This window comes from Bombina bombina, chromosome 6 (assembly GCF_027579735.1).
Source record: "Bombina bombina isolate aBomBom1 chromosome 6, aBomBom1.pri, whole genome shotgun sequence".
Classification (NCBI taxonomy): Eukaryota; Metazoa; Chordata; class Amphibia; order Anura; family Bombinatoridae; genus Bombina; species Bombina bombina.
Genome location: NC_069504.1, coordinates 530503218 through 530523591, shown reverse-complemented (window position 1 = coordinate 530523591; position 20374 = coordinate 530503218). Strand labels below are relative to the sequence as shown.

General features: G+C 38.4%; 1 protein-coding gene across 1 annotated transcript in view; it reads left to right on the top strand.

The window, feature by feature from the left end:
* Positions 1-19272, top strand: part of DTWD1 (DTW domain containing 1) — a 37273-nt gene extending 18001 nt beyond the window's left edge. The window contains exon 5 of the mRNA XM_053717453.1: positions 18794-19272. Within this exon, the coding sequence (XP_053573428.1) occupies positions 18794-19023 (230 nt within the window). The 3' untranslated portion in view covers positions 19024-19272. The remainder of the gene's footprint in view (positions 1-18793) is intronic.
* The last annotated feature ends 1102 nt before the right edge of the window (positions 19273-20374 follow it).

Sequence of the window (20374 nt, the reverse complement as noted above, 5' to 3'; positions counted from 1 at the left end):
AAAGATCATATTAATGCTGAAGAACTCAGGGATGATAAATATTTCAACTATGTTTAAACCAGCACTAGCCTCACATCAAATTCTAAATGCTTCTCAATAGAATATGTTCTTTGTACCCAGGCTTGTATTGTACAGGTGGCATATGTTTTTTTTAGAGACAAAATACTGGCAGCTGCAGCTTAAGCACCTGTTCTGCCAGCTGCATGTTAAGTGGCAGATAAGGGAGAGCGCTAAAAAATGAGCTGGTTGAGATCAGATACTTTAAATATATTATATAGATTGATGGACGACAGTATATTGAAGAAATACACATAAAATGTGAAAAATGTAGTTGAAGATAGAATACGACAGTAAGAAGTGGTTATAACGTTTACTGAAACGATACACATAAAAACACATTAAAATAGTTCAATAATTGTTACAGAATATTACTGCACATAAAAGGTTTCCTTTACATGCAACTAGGTGTTTGATTATTTGCAATATAATATGAAAATGAGCTCATATGTATACTGGTATAGGTAGCTGTATGAATAGCTGAAAAGTTCTTATAAGTTCTTGTGTTTAGAAGCAGGCATTGTATTTCAACTGAGTTCACAGCTTCTAGGCATGCTCCAGCAGATAATCCCTATGCACTTTTGCATTCTACCAAAATAGCAATAGATATAGATACAGCCATAAAAGGAATTGTATGGGGGTAGTAAGAGCTGTACAATTCAGAAACTTAAAAGAAAGTGTTAATGGCGAGGCACCGCAGTATAAATGTGCAGGTAAAGTAATTAATCTAATTATTATTATATTTTGTCTCTCTTTCAACTTGTTTTATGTCCCTTTAATACTTAGTAGGTGCGGTTATTATTATTTTTTTAAATACATATTGTAGGCACTTAGGGGTTTTTTTTTAATACTTATTGCGAGCGTTGTTTTTTTTTCTTTTACCACCCTGCCATTTCGGAATCCACCTGAATGCAGCGCTGCCAACATTCCTTTGAGGATGCGTTGCCAACTGGCGACACTGACGTATGCTTTACAAACGCGATTTCTAGTATAGATATTTAAACAACTAATTCAACTTTAAAAAATACATGTACATGTTATTCTCAGACTAATCTTTTCTTTGACTGCATCATTCTATCTATTTTATGTCTCTCTAAGAATAATACAATTACTTTATTTTCATAATCATTTTGTTAGTCCAGCGGTGGCCCCAGTTCACATCTGGCAGGCAGCAAGCCGCTGCCGGAATTCAGCATTGCACAAGAGCACCATTTTGCGCACTTGTGCAACACTGCCCCCCTTCCCGCGCACAGCCAATCACGCATGGGCAGGAGCTGTCACTCTCTCCAATTGGACGAGACCGGGGAGATTTAAATTCTCCACCTAAGAGGTGGAGAAGAGACTAGGAAGCAGCGGTCTGATGACCGCTGCTTGATAAATTGTGAGAACCGGCAGTCCGAACTGGGCGAAAGGCTTGATAAATCGAGCCCTAAGGAATTGACAAATTATACAGTAGTAATGTAAAGAAAACCCACTTTATTTTACAATTTGATACATTTTGGTACAAAAAAAATCTTTATTCTCATAGTCTAGCTTAAAGGGATATGAAAGCCAAACATTTTCTTTTGTGATTCAGACAGAAGATACCATTTGAAAAAAGTTTCCAATTTAATTCTATTATCAAATTTACTTTGTTCCTATGATATTCTGTGTTGAATAGATACCGTATTACCTAAGTAGGTATCTGGAGCACTACATGACAGGAAGTAATGCTGCCATCTAGTGCTTGCAAATGGACTAACATTCCTGCAAAACTGCTCCAGAAATGGGCCATCTCTTAAGCTTATGTCCCTGCTTTTCAATAAGAGATACCAAGAGAACAAAGAAAAATTGATAATAGAAGTAAATAAGAAAGTTGTTTAAAAGTGCATGCCCTATTTGACTCATGAAATTAAAAAAAAATTGTTTCATATTCCTTTAACCCCTTAATGACCACATCACTTTTCCATTTTCTATCCGTTTGGGACCAAGGCTATTTTTACATTTCTGCAGTGTTTGTGTTTAACTGTAATTTTCCTCTTACTCATTTACTGTACCCACACATATTATATACCATTTTTCTCGCCATTAAATGGACTTTCTAACGATATCATTATTTTCATCATATCTTATAATTTATTATAAAATATGAGGAAAACATGGAAAAAAACACACTTTTTCTAACTTTGACCCCCAAAATCTGTTACACATCTACAACCTCCAAAAAACACCCATGCTAAATAGTTTCTAAATTTTGTCCTGAGTTTAGAAATACCCAATGTTTACATATTATTTGCTTTTTTTGCAAGTTATAGGGCAATAAATACAAGTAGGACTTTCCAAACCATTTTTTTTTCTTCAAAATTAGCGATAGTTAGATTGGAACGCTGATATCTTTCAGGAATCCCTGAATATCCCTTGACATGTATATATTTTTTTTATAAGACATCCCGAAGTATTGATCTAGGACTATTTTGGTATATTTCATGCCACCATTTCACTGCCAAATGCGATCAAATAAAAAAAAAAATCGTTCACTTTTTCACAATTTTTTTCACAAACTTTAGGTTTCTCACTGAAATTATTTATAAACAACTTGTGCAATTATAGCATAAATGGTTGTAAATGCTTCTCTGGGATCCCCTTTCTTCAGAAATAGCAGACTTATATGGGTTTGGCTTTGCTTTTTTGGTAATTAGAAGGTCGCTAAATGCCACTGCGCACCACACATATATTATGCCCATCAGTGAAGGGGTTAATTAGGGAGTTTGTAGGGTTAATTTTAACTTTAGTGTAGTAGACACCCCAAAGTATTGATCTAGGCCCATTTTGGTATATTTCATGCCACCATTTTACCGCCAAATGCGATCAAATAAAAAAAAATTGTTCACTTTTTCACAAACTTTAGGTTTCTCACTGAAATTATTTGCAAACATCTTGTGCAATTATGGCACAAATGGTTGTAAATGCTTCTCTGGGATTCCCTGTTCAAAAATAGCAGACATATATGGCTTTGGGGTTGCTTTTTGGTAATTACAAGGCCGCTAAATGCCACTGCGCATCAAACGTGTATTATGTCTAGCAGTGAAGGGGTTAATTAGGTAGCTTGTAGGGAACTTGCAGGGTTAATTTTAGCTTTAGTGTAGAGATCAGCCTCCCACCTGACACCCCCTGATCCCTCCCAAACAGCTCCCTTCCCGCCCCCACCCCACAATTGTACCTGCATCTTAAGTACTGACAGAAAGTTTGCCAGTACTAAAATAAAAGGTATCTGACTTTTTTTATTTTATTTATTTTTTAGCATATTTACATATGCTGCTGTGTAGGATCCCCCCTTAGCCCCCAACCTCCCTGATTCCCCCCCCCCCCCAAACAGCTCTCTAACCCTCCCCCTCTGCCTTATTGGGGGCCAGCTGTCTGCCAGTACCCAGTTTGCAAAAAAAAGTTGTTGTTTTTTTTTCCTTTTTTTTTTTTCCGTAGTGTAGCAACCCCCACCCCCTGACTAATCATTTTTCCCACTTTTCACTTAAAATTTTCTGGAGTGTAGCGGTTCCCACCCGCTCCCTCCCTGTGCATGCCCCCGCCCCCTAGTGCACGCGCGCACATCCGTGCGTGCCCCCAGCTACCCACGACCCCGCCCCCTCCACATAACAGGGCCCATCGATGGCCGCCACCCGCCTCCCACGTCGGCTCCCACCCACCAATGATACCGGCCATCGATGTCCGGTGCAGAGAGGGCCACTCTGCATTGGATGGCCAAGGAGTGTTATTGCAGGATGCCTCGATATCGAGGGATCACTGCAATAACCGGAAAGCGGCTGGAAGCGATCAGGATAGCTTCCACCGCTTTCCCAGAGCGACGATGTACAGGGTACGTCCTCGGTCGTTAAGGGTATTTTTTTTTAGGACGTACCCTGCACGTCGTCGGTCATTAAGGGGTTAAAAAGTGTGGTTACTTTACTTACCAAAGTCTCAGTCTATGCTTTCCCTTCTGAAATGTTATTTAAGTGAAGGTAAACTTTGATGAATGAAAGCCCGTTTTTTTAAAAATATTAAAAACAGGGGCACGTTCATTCATCAAAGTTTACAAAACAAACCTTATGATTAAAAACTTTACTCTCTTCTTTGCACAGTCAGAGCAGCTTCCCCCACCTGTAGATCCTCTCTTCACACGTCATCGATGAATAATCCAGCTTCCTCCGATTACAGCATGGCCTCAGGCAATGACTACCCTGGTGGGAAAGCCGTGATTGGAGGAAGCTGGATTAGTCATCGATGACATGTGAAGAGAAGATCTCCGGGTGGGGGAAGCTGCTCTGGCTGTGCAAAGAAGGAGAGGTAAGTTTTTAATGAAAGTGCCCCTGTTTTTAATAGTATTTTTTTTAAAACGGTCTTTCATTCATCAAAGTTTACCTTCACTTTAATACATTCAACAACATTCTGAAAATCTGTGAATTCTATTTATCATTTACAGCACATGTCAGTTTTATATAAATAAGAGTACGAGAGCCCAATATTAAAGGTTTGAAATGAAGATTTTACATGTAATAAATAAGGGAGAAAAATGTTCTAACAGCAGATAAACAAGGGAGGCTGGGAGATGGTAAAAAAGTTTGCAAAATAAAGTAGGGTTGGCAACCCAAGCCTAAGGAATGTTTTTATTTAAAAAAATTAAGGGACAATAAAGAAACATTACAATTTACTTTTCTTTAAAATACATAATATTTATCAACAGCTAAAGCTTAAAGGGGCATGAAACCCATTTTTTTCTTCTTTAATAATTCAGATAGTTTGTGTAATTTTAAACAACGTTCCAACTTATTTCTATTATCTAATTTGTTTTGTTCTCGTAATATCCTTTGTTTAAAATGATACCTAGGTAGGCTTGGGAGCTGCTAATTGGTGGCTGCACATTTATGCCTCATGTTATTGGCTCACCCAATGCATCCATCTAGCTCCCAGTAGTGCACTGTTGCATCTTCAACAAAGGATACCAAGAGAATGAAGCAAATTAGATAACGACTAAATTGGAAAGTTGTTTAAAATTGTATTCTCTATTTGAATCATGAAAGAAAATGTTTAAGTTGTGTGTCCCTTTTAATTGCTGCTGTATCACATCAATTTATAAGAAAAATAAATGCTTAAGCACCACAGTTTGCGGCTAATAAAACATAAGAATATGATGATAGACCAGAGGCAGCACATTTGTTATGAGTGCCACAGACTCTGCACTCTGTTCTAGTCTAATGCAATATATTTTCAGGCTGTTGAAATACATTGACGATATTCTAATTTGTAAAGTCCAGGAGCAGTGATTTTCAAGTCTTTTAAGATGCATCAGACTATAATGAACCAACATCTGAAGTAAAATGATGTTTTTACCTACATGAATTGTTTTCTAAACCTGATTGTGTGGAATCCAAGAAAAAACAGGAGGTGACAGACATGGTATTAAAGGGACACTGGACCCAAATTTTTTCTTTCGTGATTTAGATAGAGCATGCAGTTTTACGCAACTTTCTAATTTACTCCTTTTTATTAATTTTTCTTAGTTCTTGCTATCTTTATTTGAAAAAGGAGACATATAAGCTTTTTTTGGTTCAGTACTCTGGACAGCTTTTTTTATTGGTGGTTCAATTTAGCCACCAATCTGCAAGAACAACCCAGGTTGTTCACCAAAAATGGGCTGGCATCTAAACTTACATTCTTGCATTTCAAATAAAGATACCAAGAGAATGAAGAAAATTTGATAATAGGAGTAAATTAGAAAGTTGCTTAAAATTTAATGCTCTATCTGAATCATCTTCTTTCCTGCAGACACGCTGCTTTATAAGCCACTAACTGCATAAATGTGAGATTAGATCCCGCATAATTGTTAAATCTTACATGTAATATAAATAAAGGGAAAAAAGTAAAAATTCTAGAGAAAATCAGTTTCCGTAGCCTGCCACACACATGCAAAGTCAGAGTGACCCATCTTCTTTTTACCATTCCATTTATGTTAAGTGGCATTTTGTGTATCATTCTGTATTTTAAGAGAATAAAAATTACCATATTCACAAAGTGATGTTGGATTACAGATAGCCTTTTTCAAGAGCAGAACTGTTGAAATATTTTTGTAATACATTAAAAAGAAAATGTGTTCAAACTGTTTGAACTTGTAAATTAAAGTTTCTTATTAGAATATTTAAATGCAATACTGTCCACACTATAGCCCAGATATGACCAGTTCCACTTGTTCAGTGGTACAAACAAGCAAGGATTTATGGATCATTCTGCTTGTGGATGCTAGAATTGGACACCCCTGCTAAAGCTTAGTTAGTCTAATGAAACCATTCAGAAAGACAGCATACATATTTCCTACTCATTAGCCATTATCCTTTATGATGTGGCTATTAGTAACATCTACATGGGAAGAAATTCAACATAAAGTATTCCATGTAGATCAAAATAGGAGCAATCAGATTCTTAACTTTTTAAAATAAATATCAGCAAAGCGACTGTATATGACCAATATGGACACCTGACCATCACACCTATATGAGCTTGTTGGACATCCCATTCTAAAACCATGGCCTTTATTATGGAGTTGGCTCCCCCTTTGCGGCTATATCAGCAGCAACTCTTCTGGGATGGCTTTACACAAAATGTTGGTGTTTGTCTGTGTGGAATATGTGCCCATTCAGCCAAAAGAGCATTTGTGAGGGCAGGAACTGATGTTGGAACAGAAGGTCTGGCTTGCAGTCAGTGTTTCAATTCATTTCAAAGGTGTTCAGTGGGGTTGAGGGTAGGGCTCTGTGCAGGCCATTCAAGTTGCTCCACATCAAACTCGTTAAACCATGTCTTCATGGAGCTTGCTTTTTGCACACAGACACAACCATGTTGGAACAGGCAAGGGCATTCCCCAATTTGTTGCTACAAACCTGGAAACACGTAATTCTCTAAAGTATCTGTGTATTCTGTAGCATTAAGATGACCCTTCACTGAAACTAAGGTGCCTAACCCAAATCCTGGTAGGTTGCATTCTCCTGGCATCTGCCACACCCAGCTTTTTCCATCCGACTGCCAGATAGTGAAGTATAAATCATCACTCAACAGAACACGTTTCGTATACTCTAGAGTCCAGTGGCAGCCTGCTTTACATCACTCCAGCTGACACTTGACATTGAACATGTTGATGTGAGACTTGTGTACAGCTGTTCGGCCATGGAAACCCATTTCATGAATCTCCTGATGTAATGTAATGTTAGTGTTTATTATTTTTTTAATTTTTTTTTTTTATTTATTTGTAGTGTTAGGATTATTTAATATTGTAATGCTAGATTTTTTTATTTTTAATTGTAGTGTTAGGATTTTATAATTTTGTAATGTTAGTTTTTTTTTATTTTTCGTTTCTTTTCTTTATTTAACCCTTTGAGTGCTAAGCACTTTCCCACCTGGGTGCTAAGCTGATTTGAGGGTTTTTTTTTTTTTTTTCAGATCCCCAAGACTTATACCATTGGAAAGGTTAGACGATTACCTTTCCAACGGTGGGTCTTGGGGGTCTGTAGCTGCTTAGATGCCTGAGATACAGACTTCTAAGCAGCATGCCCCCTTTCCCTATACTGTCCATTGTCTTTTTTTAATAAAGTTGCGCCATGATGTCATCACGCAAAACGTGAAACCGCGGCGATGCCTGTCACTATACAGGACCGATCGCAGGGGTAGGAGCAGGTGGGAGCCCCCAGATCTCCCTCAAGGTGGGAGAGTGCTTGCGACGGCTCTTCGTTAGCACCTGAGTGGGAAAGCACCTCCGTCGTTAGCACCTGAGTGGGAAACTCTGCAACGGCTCAGAGCCGTCGTTAGCACTCAAGGAGTTAAAATAGTAATGTTAGTTTAATTGATAGTTTAAAGGGACACTGAACCCAAATTTTTTTCTTTCATAATTCAGATAGAGCGTGAAATTTTAAGCAACTTTCTAATTTACTCATATTATCAATTTTTCTTCGTTCTCTTGCTATCTTTATTTAAAAAGCTACTGGTCTCAGATCGCAGAATGAATCATGGCGGTATAGACCATAACGCTAGCATTATAGCCTCCCCAAACAACCAATACGGCGCTATGGAAAATCCCGCACTCAAACTTAATTTTTTGAGTGCGAAATGGATCTTTGCATTACAGGCTAAAACGCTTGCGTTATAGCTATACCGCTGTGACTTGTAATACGGGAGACCTGTCATTCCATGCACAATGGCCAATTTTTCAGCGGTATAGCTGTAACGCTCCATAATGCAAAACTTTTGTAATCTAGCTGTAAGATAGCTAGACCACATTAGATTTTTCATTCTAAATACCGTTGTGCATATTGCACAGATGCTTTTAATTGAAATACAGATACAATCTTCTCTAAGTGTGGATTTCTTTTAAAAAAGGATATATAAACAATTTTTGTAAAAAGTCTGGGTGACTGCCAATATAAAGTCGCCATTTGAGTAAGAACTTCTTAATGTGGCAATTTACATCTCCCTTTTCATCTGTGCTGATAATAGTATTTTAAAAGAGGGAACCTCACACTGTATTCAATGTTTAAAGGGATACTAAACCCAATTTTTTTCTTTCATGATTCAGATAGAGCATGCAATTTTAAGCAACTTTCTAATTTACTCCTATTATCAATTTTTCTTCGTTCTGCTATATTTATTTGAAAAGCAAGAATGTAAGCTTAGGAGACGGCCCATTTTTTGCTTACCACCTGGGTAGCGCTTGCTGATTGGTGGCTAAATTTACCCACCAATCAGCAAACGCTATCTAGTGTGCTTAACCAAAAATGGGCCAACTCTTTAGCTTCCTGTTTTTTCAAATAAAGATAGCAAGAGAACGAATAATAATGGACAATAGAAGTAAATTAGAAAGTTGCTTAAAATTGCATGCTCTATTTGAATCATGAAAGAAAACAATTGGGTTTAGTATCCCTTTAAGCATGAGTTTATTTTGCAAGTATGATAGCAGTAAAAATTTGTGGCATATCCATTTTTGGCAGAATATTGAATGAAAAGAAAAAAAAATGTAGGAATCTAAGTTTAGGGCAATCCTAAAATAAGTGAGTTAAAACTTCGGAAGCTTTCAAGCATTTAGCACAGGTGTGGTTTGTATTCTTCACCCACTTTATCCTCCTTAAAGGAATATGAAGCCCAAAAAATGTATTTTGTGTTTCAGACAGAACACACCAATTAAAAAAAGTTTCCAATTTATTTCTATTATGAAATTTGATTCATTCCCTTGATATTCTGTGTTTAAGAGATACCTAGGTAGGCATCTAGAGCACTACATGTCAGGAAATATTGCTGCCATCTAGTGTTCTTGCAATTGGATAACATTCTTGCAAAACTGCTACCATATAGTGCTCCAGAAATGGTCCGGCTCCTAAGCATACATCCCTGCTTTTCAACAAAAGAGATACCAAGAGAACAAATAAAAATTAATAATATAAGTAAATTAGAAAGTTGTTTAAAATTGCATGCCATGCTGAATCATGAATCAAAAATGTTGGGTTTCATGTCACATTAAGAGTAATGTATTATCCTATATTATAAAAGACAAGAGTTTGTCTGAAGCCGTCATGCGCAGTTCAGACAAACTCTTGCCGCTGATCGCACGCGCACTCTTGGCCAGCTGTTGATCGCACGCGCAACCCACTTAGCATGTTTGACCCCCCTTGCTGCGCACGCAAACTCACAAAACTGATTTGAGCCAACGCGCACGCGCACGCGCACGCGAACCCTAGCCGCCTATCACACCCTCGCACTAGCCGTTGACAACTTAGCCTACTAGCCTATCACACAATGCGCACGCGCACGCAAACCCACGCAACTAGCCTAGCCGCCTATCACACCCTCGCACTAGCCGTTGACAACACACTTAGCAAATAGCCGTTGAAAGCAGCTGATCAGAGACAGGGGAGAGGGAGAGAGGGAGACAGGGGAGAGGGAGACAGGGGAGAGGGAGACAGGGGAGAGGGAGACAGGGGAGAGGGAGACAGGGGAGAGGGAGACAGGGGAGAGGGAGACAGGGGAGAGGGAGAGAGAGACAGGGGAGAGGGAGACAGGGGAGAGGGTGAGAGAGACAGGGGAGAGGGAGACAGGGGAGAGGGAGACAGGGGAGAGGGAGACAGGAGAGAGGGAGACAGGAGAGAGGGAGAGAGGGGAGAGGGGGAGAGGGAGACAGGGGAGAGGGAGACAGGGGAGAGGGAGACAGGGGAGAGGGAGACAGGGGAGAGGGAGACAGAGACAGGGGAGAGGGAGACAGGCAGGGGAGAGGGAGACAGGCAGGGGAGAGGGAGACAGGGGAGAGGGAGACAGGGGAGAGAGGGGAGAGGGAGACAGGGAGACAGGGGAGAGGGAGAGAGGGGAGAGAGAGGGGGAGAGGGAGAGAGGGGAGAGGGAGAGAGGGGAGAGGGAGAGAGGGGAGAGGGGGAGAGGGAGAGAGGGGAGAGGGAGAGAGGGGAGAGGGAGACAGGGGAGAGGGAGAGAGGGGAGAGGGAGAGAGGGGAGAGGGAGAGAGGAGAGAGGGGAGAGGGAGAGAGGGGAGAGGGAGAGAGGGGAGAGGGAGACAGGGGGACAAGGGAGAGGGAGAGAGAGACAGGGGAGAGGGAGAGAGAGACAGGGGAGAGGGAGACAGGGGAGAGGGAGACAGGGGAGAGGGAGACAGGGGAGAGGGTGAGAGAGACAGGGGAGAGGGAGACAGGGGAGAGGGAGAGAGAGACAGGGGAGAGGGAGACAGGGGAGATGGAGAGAGAGACAGGGGAGAGGGAGACAGGGGAGAGGGTGAGAGAGACAGGGGAGAGGGAGACAGGGGAGAGGGTGAGAGAGACAGGGGAGAGGGAGACAGGGGAGAGGGTGAGAGAGACAGGGGGGGGGAGAGGGAGACAGGGGAGAGGGTGAGAGAGACAGGGGGGGAGAGAGAGAGACAGGGGGGGGGAGAGAGAGAGACAGGGGGGAGAGAGAGAGAGAGAGAGAGAGGGAGAGGGGAGAGAGAGAGACAGACAGGGGAGAGAGAGAGAGACAGGGGGGAGGAGAGAGAGACAGGGGGGAGGAGAGAGAGGCAGGGGAGTGAGAGAGACAGGGGAGTGAGAGTGAGAGTGAGACAGGGGAGTGAGAGTGAGAGAGACAGGGGGGATAGAGTGAGAGAGACAGGGGGGAGAGAGTGAGAGAGACAGGGGGGAGAAAGAGGGGAGAGAGAGAGAGAATATAAAAATAAAAATAAACCACACGGCCCGTGTGAACGGGCTTTAGGACTAGTAGCCAATATTACATTTTGTATGCTTTCCCTTAAAACGTCTTCTGTCACTTAATATTCTCCCTTAACCAGGTCCCATATGGTACCAGCTTCCTGTGCATTGATCACCTGATAGAGCCATAAGCATATAGAATACAAAAAATATTGCTGAGGTATCCTGACCCCTACAATATACAGTGGGCATGAGACTCATTTGAAAGCTATAGTCCTGCATTTGTCAGGTTGTAACAGTGACAAATATATCATAGCATCATCACCTTCCACTATAGAAATGCCACAACACCCCTCATTTGAAGAGAGGGATCCTAGTTTTGAAATAAGATATTTTATGCCATTGTGCCTGTCATTTGGCAATTGTAGTTTTAGCAATCACCTTGTCAACATGCAGCCTCATTTTGTTGTGCTTTCAATATCAGATCTCATAGATCATTGATCAAAACAAAAATATATCAATAGGGCATAAAAAATAATTGGACAACTAAGTAAATTACATTGTGAAAAATCTATATAGGGTTGTATGGAGCAAGTATTTTATGTTTGGTGATTTTTTTAACACTTAAGGTGAATTTTAATTTGGAGAGGGATAGGAACATACATACATTGTCAAATTTATTTTTATGTTGAAATCATTTTTATTAAGTTTTACATAATACAAATGAAGACAAAAAAACACAAGGACAGGAAAGGAAACAATAATTGTTAGAACAATCTGGTGCACAACATCAGTTTCCAGATGTGCCCATTTACCATAAAATAATCTTTAGATCTGTTAATACATTTGTAAATTGTATATCTTACTTTTTAAGATTCTAAGTATAACACCAAGCAGAACTGGGTATAGTGGGTACAATGATGGCTTATCTGCCGGGCACAGATCATCATTTGTCTTCAAGAGGGTGATCAGAAGAATACTAAGAAAATTAATGAAACGAGGGAGGAGAAAGAAAGGAGGAGAAACATGGGAAAAGAAAGAGATGATGTATAGAGAAGAAAAGAGAAAGGGGAAGAGGAAAGGAGGGAAAAAAAAAGAAAAGTAAGAACTGTGTCAGATGCTTCTTTAGATGTCTTCTCCACATTGGGGTCCCCCATCGATCTGCTAGGACTTGTGTATCTAATCAAATATATAGGATTATCTCCTTGATTCCATCCCCTATGACCTGAAAGTGATGTGCGTCATGTCTCAGTTTTGTGCTTTATACATTATCCAGTGGAACCATGTCTGCTGGGTATCTTGTATGAAAGCTGCCTGCTCGTACATATTAAAGAAGTGTGTGATTTTTGCAATGACTTCTTCCCGTGTGGGTGGGCCTATTTTCCAATGCCGTGCAATGCACATCCTAGTGGCCGTGCAAGCAATTTTGATAAACTGATTTATATGTTTGTTGAGTCTTTTGTTTTGTTCATGTAGTAAAGCTTGTGAGAGTGTCAAAGCTATTGGTTCATCTAAGATTGTGCTAAGAAGTTTAGACAGATCCTCCCAAGTCTCTCTCAATAGAGGGCAGTCCCACCACATATGTTTATAGGTTCCAACCCTCCCACAACCTCTATAGCAGAGGCTGGAGCGCTCATATGTCGTATGTGAATTATTGGGGTCAAGTACCACCTCGATATTGTTTTATAATAATTTTCTATCATGTCAGCGTTTAGCAGGCCCCTACAAGCATTCTGCATTAATTGATTCCACGCCTCCTCATCCATATGTGTATCTAGATCCTGTCCCCATTTGTGTCTTAAAGAGATATTTGGTGTCTGTGCCTTCTGTATGATCAAATATAATCGTGAAATTGCTTTTTTTGGTCTTTGCCTCACTTTACAGAGGAGCTCCAACTCCGTTGGGGCTTTCTCTACTGATTTTGCTATGAATGCGCAAACTGTTGATGTGAGTTGCAGGTACTGGTACCAATGCAGCGTGTGGGGATAGATTATTTATTTTATTGCATTGTAAGACATTACTTTCTTATTCTCTAAAACATCCGCTATCCTATACAGGCCCTTATTTTCCCATTTAGTTAGCATGGAGAATGGTAAGGTTGTTACAACACACTTCAGTGGTGTATAAATGGAATTAGGAGATAATAGAGATAGATCCCTCGTTAGTCTATGCCAATGTGTAATCATATGAGATGTAATCGGGCAGATTTTATTTTGTTTAGAGAGAGGGCGCCAAATCATGCCCTCCAGTGAGGGGAATCCATTAATATCCGTCTCCAGCTTGACCCATCTAACCCCCTCCTCTGTCCCCATTAACAGAAGCGTCTGAGCCAGCCTAGCAGCTTGATAATAATTCTTTAAATTAGGTATTCCTAAACCCCCTACCCGCCTATGTCTAGTGACTAGCTTTTCGGTTATCTCTCAAAAATGTATGGATCCCAATCTGGAGCTCCACTAGGTCTTTAGTGAGAATTTTTATTGGTAAAGCTCGGAACAAGTAAAGGAGTCTGGGTAAGATCATAATTTTAACTGCTGAAATACGTCCATACCACGAAAAGTGATACCGACTCCACTTCAGAAGGTCTTGTTTGATACTTTTGAACATTGGGATATAGTTGGCCTTATATAATTCTGATGAATGTTTCGTTATTTTAACCCCCAGATATGTTATGTATTTTTTGACCCATTTAAAATCATAATTCAATTCTAAAAGTTTCTGTGTGTGGCTTGGTAATTTAATGGCCATAGCTTCGCACTTGTCACTGTTAATTTTATAACCAGATATAGAAGGGAATTGCGAAAGGATCAGATATAAATTTGGCAAGGATATCATTGGTTACGTTAGGTAGAGTAACACATCATCCGCAAATAGTGCTATTTTGTACTCCTCTCCTCCAACGCATATGCCCGTCACATCTGGGGATTGTCTAACCCGCCTAGCTAATGGCTCTATACATAAAGCGAACAGCAGGGGCGAAAGTGGGCACCCCTGCCTGGTGCCATTACAAATGGGGAAACCCCAGATTGATGGCCCATTAGCCTCACCCACGCCAATAGAGTGGAATAGATTTTTTGAAGAGCTGCCATAAATTGATCCTTAAACCCCATCTCCCTTAACACTGCCCACATATATACCCAGTCAGCTCTGTCGAACGCCTTCTCCGCGTCTAATGATAGCAGCAGAGAAGGCGTCCCCTTTGCGTCAAATTTATTTTTAGATATTTAATTCTCTATTTTTATATATATTTATATATTGTAAGATGGTGAAAATGAAAATAAATAATATTTGTCTTGTAATTTTCAATTAATATGTTTTGTTGAACAAATTAGATATAGAATTCTAAACTTTGATGGTTTAGGAAGGTGAACTGATTTGAAATGTGGACCCTTCAACACGCTTGAAATATTTAAGAATGAATTAGTCCGATACATGTACTTGACATAAAATTACACAAAAATGTACACATTTTTTTTGTTTTTGTTTTACTATTGCAGCTTTTCTTATATTTAGGTATTTCTGCAAAAAAGTTTATTTTCTAAAGGTGCTTGGTCTGTTGAATGAAGATTGTATTTTTATAGTTCAATAAATTAGTTGGAAAAACAAAGGATTTTAATAGTTATTGAAACTTTGATGTTCTGTAATTTTATACTTGTGTAGGAATTAATTTTGACACCACAACTTTCACGCTTAGTGACTCAGCAATTTGTTAACTAAATAATTAGATACATGTGTTTTTGTTCCAAAGATATAAGAAAAAGTCAATGCATGCAAAGCACAATTTTATGTTAAGTACATGAGATTGTTTTAAACCAGCCAACATTAGTATTATTTTAACAGATCAAATAAACAGAAGAAGAATGCAAAAACAGGAATTAGTGGTTTTCCTGTCCAGTTTTGCATTTTAGTTTCCAAAAGAAATATAAACATATTCCACAATTAAATCAATTTTAATACCCATGTTGATCAATTGCTTAATTTTCTTAGTATAAAAAGTGGAAAATAAATTTAAGTGAAAAAAATATATACTTGAGTTTAAAATCAAAAGCAATTTCAAACAAGAGAAGATACATTATCTCATGTTGCTTTCCAACAAAAATATTGTACAGTTTAAAGCCATATAAGCCAATATTTTGTTCCTGCTAGAATACTGATAGGGCTTAAAAATGATTCGCAGTTCAGGAGGCCATTTAAAAAAAAGAAAAACAACAGTAGGGAAAATACGTTTATGGTCTTAATTGCTCCCTAATGAAGCTTTGCTGCTGGAAATAACAAATTTTCAGGGTGCATAAAAGCCAATTATTTTAAAAAAAAAAAAAAAATTTAAAAAATCATATATATTTTTTTAAATTTAAATCTGATTTTTTTTTTAAATGGTTGTAATGTTTAATATTTTTGGTAAATTAATTCCATTAATCCATTAACAATAACATGCTCTCCCAGAGGTTTCTGAAAGATAATTTTGGGCAGTTTTTGTATCTTGAAGCTATTATCACATATTATTGGTTTTGTAGTTCTCAAAACTGTGAATGTGTGTCTGCAGAAATACCATGCCCCTTCTTCACAGCAAAAATGTTATAAAATAAACATACAAGAATAAGCATTGCCAGACATTGGAAAGATAGGACACCGACATTGCAGGGGATAATTGATAACATTAAAATGACATACAGGTGAAACTCGAAAAATTAGAATATCGTATAAAAGCGCTGAGGAATCTGTTGGCGCTCTACAAATAACCAATAATAATAATAATAAAAAAGTTCATTTATTTCCACAATCTCAGAAAATTAGAATATTACATGCAATCAATAAAACAAGGATTGTACATAGAACAATATCGGACCTCTGAAAAGTATAAGCATGCATACTGTATGTACTCAGTACTTGGTTTGGGCCCCTTTTGCAGCAATTACTGCCTCAATGCGGCGTGGCATGGAAGCTATCAGCCTTTGGCACTGCTGAGGTGTTATGGAAGACCAGGATGCTTCAATAGCGGCCTTCAGCTCTTCTGCATTGTTCGGTCTCATGTCTCTCATTTTTCTCTTGGCAATGCCCCATAGATTCTCTATGGGGTTCAGGTCAGGCAAGTTTGCTGGCCAATCAAGCACAGTAATCCCACGGTCATTGAACCAGGTTTTGGTGCTTTTGGTAGTGTGGGCAGGTGCCAAGTCCTGCTGGAAAATGAAGTCAGCATCCCCATAGAGCTCGTCTGCGGAAGGAAGCATGAAGTGCTCCAAAATTTCCTGGTAGATGACTGCGTTGACCCTGGACTTAATGAAGCACAGTGGACCAACACCAGCAGATGACATAGCTCCCCAAATCCACACAGACTGTGGAAACTTCACACTGGACTTCAAGCATCTTGCAGTGTGTGCCTCTCCATTCTTCCTCCATACTCTGGGTCCTTGGTTTCCAAATGAGATGCAAAATTTGCTCTCATCAGAAAAGAGGACTTTGGACCACTGAGAAACAGACCAGGTCTGTTTTTCTTTAGCCCAGGTAAGATGCTTCTGACGTTGTTTGTTCAGGAGTGGCTTGACGAGAGGAATACAACATTTGAAGCCCATGTCCAGGATCCGTCTGTGTGTGGTGGCTCTTGATGCACTGACTCCAGCCTCAGTACACTCCTTGTGAAAGTCCCCAACACTTTTGAATGGCCTTTTCCTGACAATCCTCTCCAGGCTGCGGTCATCCCTGCTGCTTGTGCACCTTTTTCTTCCACACTTTTCCCTTCCACATAACTTTCTATTAATGTGCTTTGATACAGCACTTTGGGAACATCCATCTTATTTTGAAATTATCTTTTGAGGCGTTCCCTCCTTATGGAGGGTGTCAATGATGGTTTTCTGCACAACTGTCAGGTCAGCAGTCTTTTCCATGATTGTGATTCCTACTGAACCAGAATTAGAGACCATTTAAAGGCTCAGGAACCCTTTGCAGGTGTTATGGCTTAATTAGCCGATTAGAGTGGGACACTTTGAGCCTAGAATATTGCACCTTTTCACAATATTCTAATTTTCTGAGATTGTGGATTTGGGGTTTTCATGAGCTGTAAGCCATAATCATCACAATTATGACAAATCACGGCTTGAACTATTTTGCTTTGCATGTAATGAGTCTATCTCATATATTAGTTTCTCCTTTTAGGTTGCATTAGTGAAATAAATGAACTTTTGCACGATATTCTAATTTTTCGAGTTTCATCTGTTCTCACTACACGAAACGGCAGCAACGCTTTTAGGTACGATAGACACATTTCACAAAATCTGGTTTTATTGGTTGATGCAAACAAATGAATTCATTTTTAATAGGAACCGAGCCAGTCAGGAGGAAGGAAATAAACATAAGACTATAATGATGAGGTTAGAGTAAGAAGATATAATCTATCACTGTACTTGACAAGCCAAAATCAGGCCTTAACCCCCCTCATTGGAAAAATATGAGTAAGCAATAATTGATTAGAATGACGCATAAAGTTAACCCTCAGTAACCAAAGGTTATTTTTGTAAAGTTTTTATTGTTAAAAAATGTAAAATTGCATACAGCCGATACTTTTTTCTGAAAAAAACTTACCAGGTATTATACATCAGCTATGTTGAACAGAGATATGGCAAGAAAGAAAGACAACTTTGATTCTAATGGACATTCAGACCCTGTCACCCAGCTAGCAATATTATATAACTAAGATATATATTAATATATATATATAATCTCAACTGCAATCCAAGATTCTCAACTCAATTTATGTGTGCTCATCCACCTTAGGACATACTAAAGTACTGAGTGTTAACTGATATATTTTCATAAACATGGTTAATACTAAACTACTATACTGTTAAAAATGTTTCCTTCAGAGGGAACATTTTAATTATCTTTAATCACTGAAAAAGATAAAATATCAATCTAGCTGTCAGTCTGTCAATCTTAATAAAAATGTTTTGTAAATATTTTTTAGATTTTCAATTCTTTTTTTTTTTTAATTTCTAAACTCTCTAAAATGGCTACGAACTAGGTATAATTTCTAAAGTTCTAATATGTCTGTCTTAGATGAACTTTGATTTTTTTTGTAACTCTCTCAGGATTGGCATTTAGTTAGAGACTAGGATAAGAAAGAGAGGTAAGAAGGGAGTGAATAAAGACATACAAAATTGTGGTAGACAACTAGAGTACAAAATGTTGATAAAAAAGCGTGGAGGGACAACAAGATTGCAACACAAATGTTTGATTAATCACTTCTAACTATCCACCATACATCCTGTTGCTATCCAGTATATACTATGTATGGAAAAGTTATAAACCACAGGCAGGTCTGAGGGCTGTATTATGGATTGTTACAGTAGCTACTTACTTTCAATATAATTTTTCCGAATGTAAAATGTCAAGTTGAAAAATATGTATAAAAAACTGACTCCTACAAAACTAAACAATAAAATAGAACCAATTTATTTAGTTTATTCCAATGAAAATCACATAGTAATCTTTTACATGTATATCTTTATATGTGTTTTGGTATAAATATATGCATACATTGTTTGTTCTTATAATTCTAGGGCTAGTGAAAGTCGAGTTGACTGACAGGAAAACTTGCTTTTGGCGCCATCAGAAAGGTTCACCAGACACCTACCTGTCTACAATTGAAGCTATTTATTACTTTGCAATAGACTATCACACGCAAATCTTAAAGGAGGACTATAATGGAGAATATGATAACCTACTCTTTTTTTACTCTTTCATGCATAGATTAATCAAAAATGCAAAGCACTCTGCTGGGAAATTGTGATCTCAATGTATTAAATTTGTTGACTGAAAAAAATAGGGAAATTGAATGCAGAAAAAATTAACATGGTTGTCAATTTATGGTTTGGCAACATTATACAATTTTCTTTCCAGGCAGTTTTCAAGCAACTTTGCTGGTTTACAGAATCAACATTCAAACATTTAATAAGCACATTTATCTTGTATTGTAAGGCTATCAAAATAATTCCTGTACATTTGTAGTGAAAATAAAACTATTTCATTTTGTATTTTATATCAGTGTTTTTTTATTGCATGTTATGTAAATGTATAATTAATTTCCCTTTTTATGGATAAGTATTTAATGCTGCCATAAAATTAAAAATAAATTGTATGCTTTAACATAATTAGATTATTAGTACAGGGTTTTTTGTTTGTCTTTTGTAGATTTCCTCTGTTCCTCCAGGTTGTTCTTCAGGTGAGTTTGTCTGTAGCTTTACTGACAGGTGTTAATGATCTATCTAGGGGTAGATATTTTTTTAGATTCCTGCAATGTGCTGTACTTTATTGTTTAAAGGATTCCAAAACTTTTCCATTTTAAGCACAATTTGATTACCAATTTCGTATCACAAACGTTTAGCGCTAATAACTTACCGACTTTACAGCAAAACGATGTTTCTGAATAGAATAAAATTGTAATTTTTATTTTGAGTATGACGTCACTAAACCATTCCTCTTTTATGGGCTGTTCACTTACAAAACTTTATCGCCAATCCGATTGCGTTTTTTGGCATATCATTAATGGACGATTTCGTCACCAGGCGCATGCGTGCTGTAATATGTTGACTCGCGCACGCGCACATTATACCTTTGATGGCATACTTACTGCAGAGTGTCTGCTGGTTTCATGGTGAGGGAAAAGCGCTTAAGATCGCGCATGCGCATAACGGACGAGCGCTTAAGATCGCGCATGCACATAACGGACGCGCATGCGCATAACTAACTAAGTCAGACATTTTGATAACTTAGGTTATCGGTAAAGATTGGAGGATGCATATGAATAGCCAGTGGTGGGTTCGGAAAGCAATAAAATTTCAAATAAGAATATATCGAGAACGGTAAGAAAATGAAACACAATGCACATTACTAAGATCATTGTAATATAATAATATTGCGATTAAAGATAACTTTTTTCCATAGTTTAGTGTCCCTTTAACTATTTTGTTAAGCAAATAAATACAATCATTTAGAAAAATGTATCTATTGATTTTCAGTAGAAACCAGTGTTTGATAAGTTTTTATAAAGGATTGTGATTGACCCCACAGTCTCTTCAGTGCATGTTACCAGTTAAAAAAGTAAGTTTTGCAGCAAGTGTGCACATATATTATACAACAAG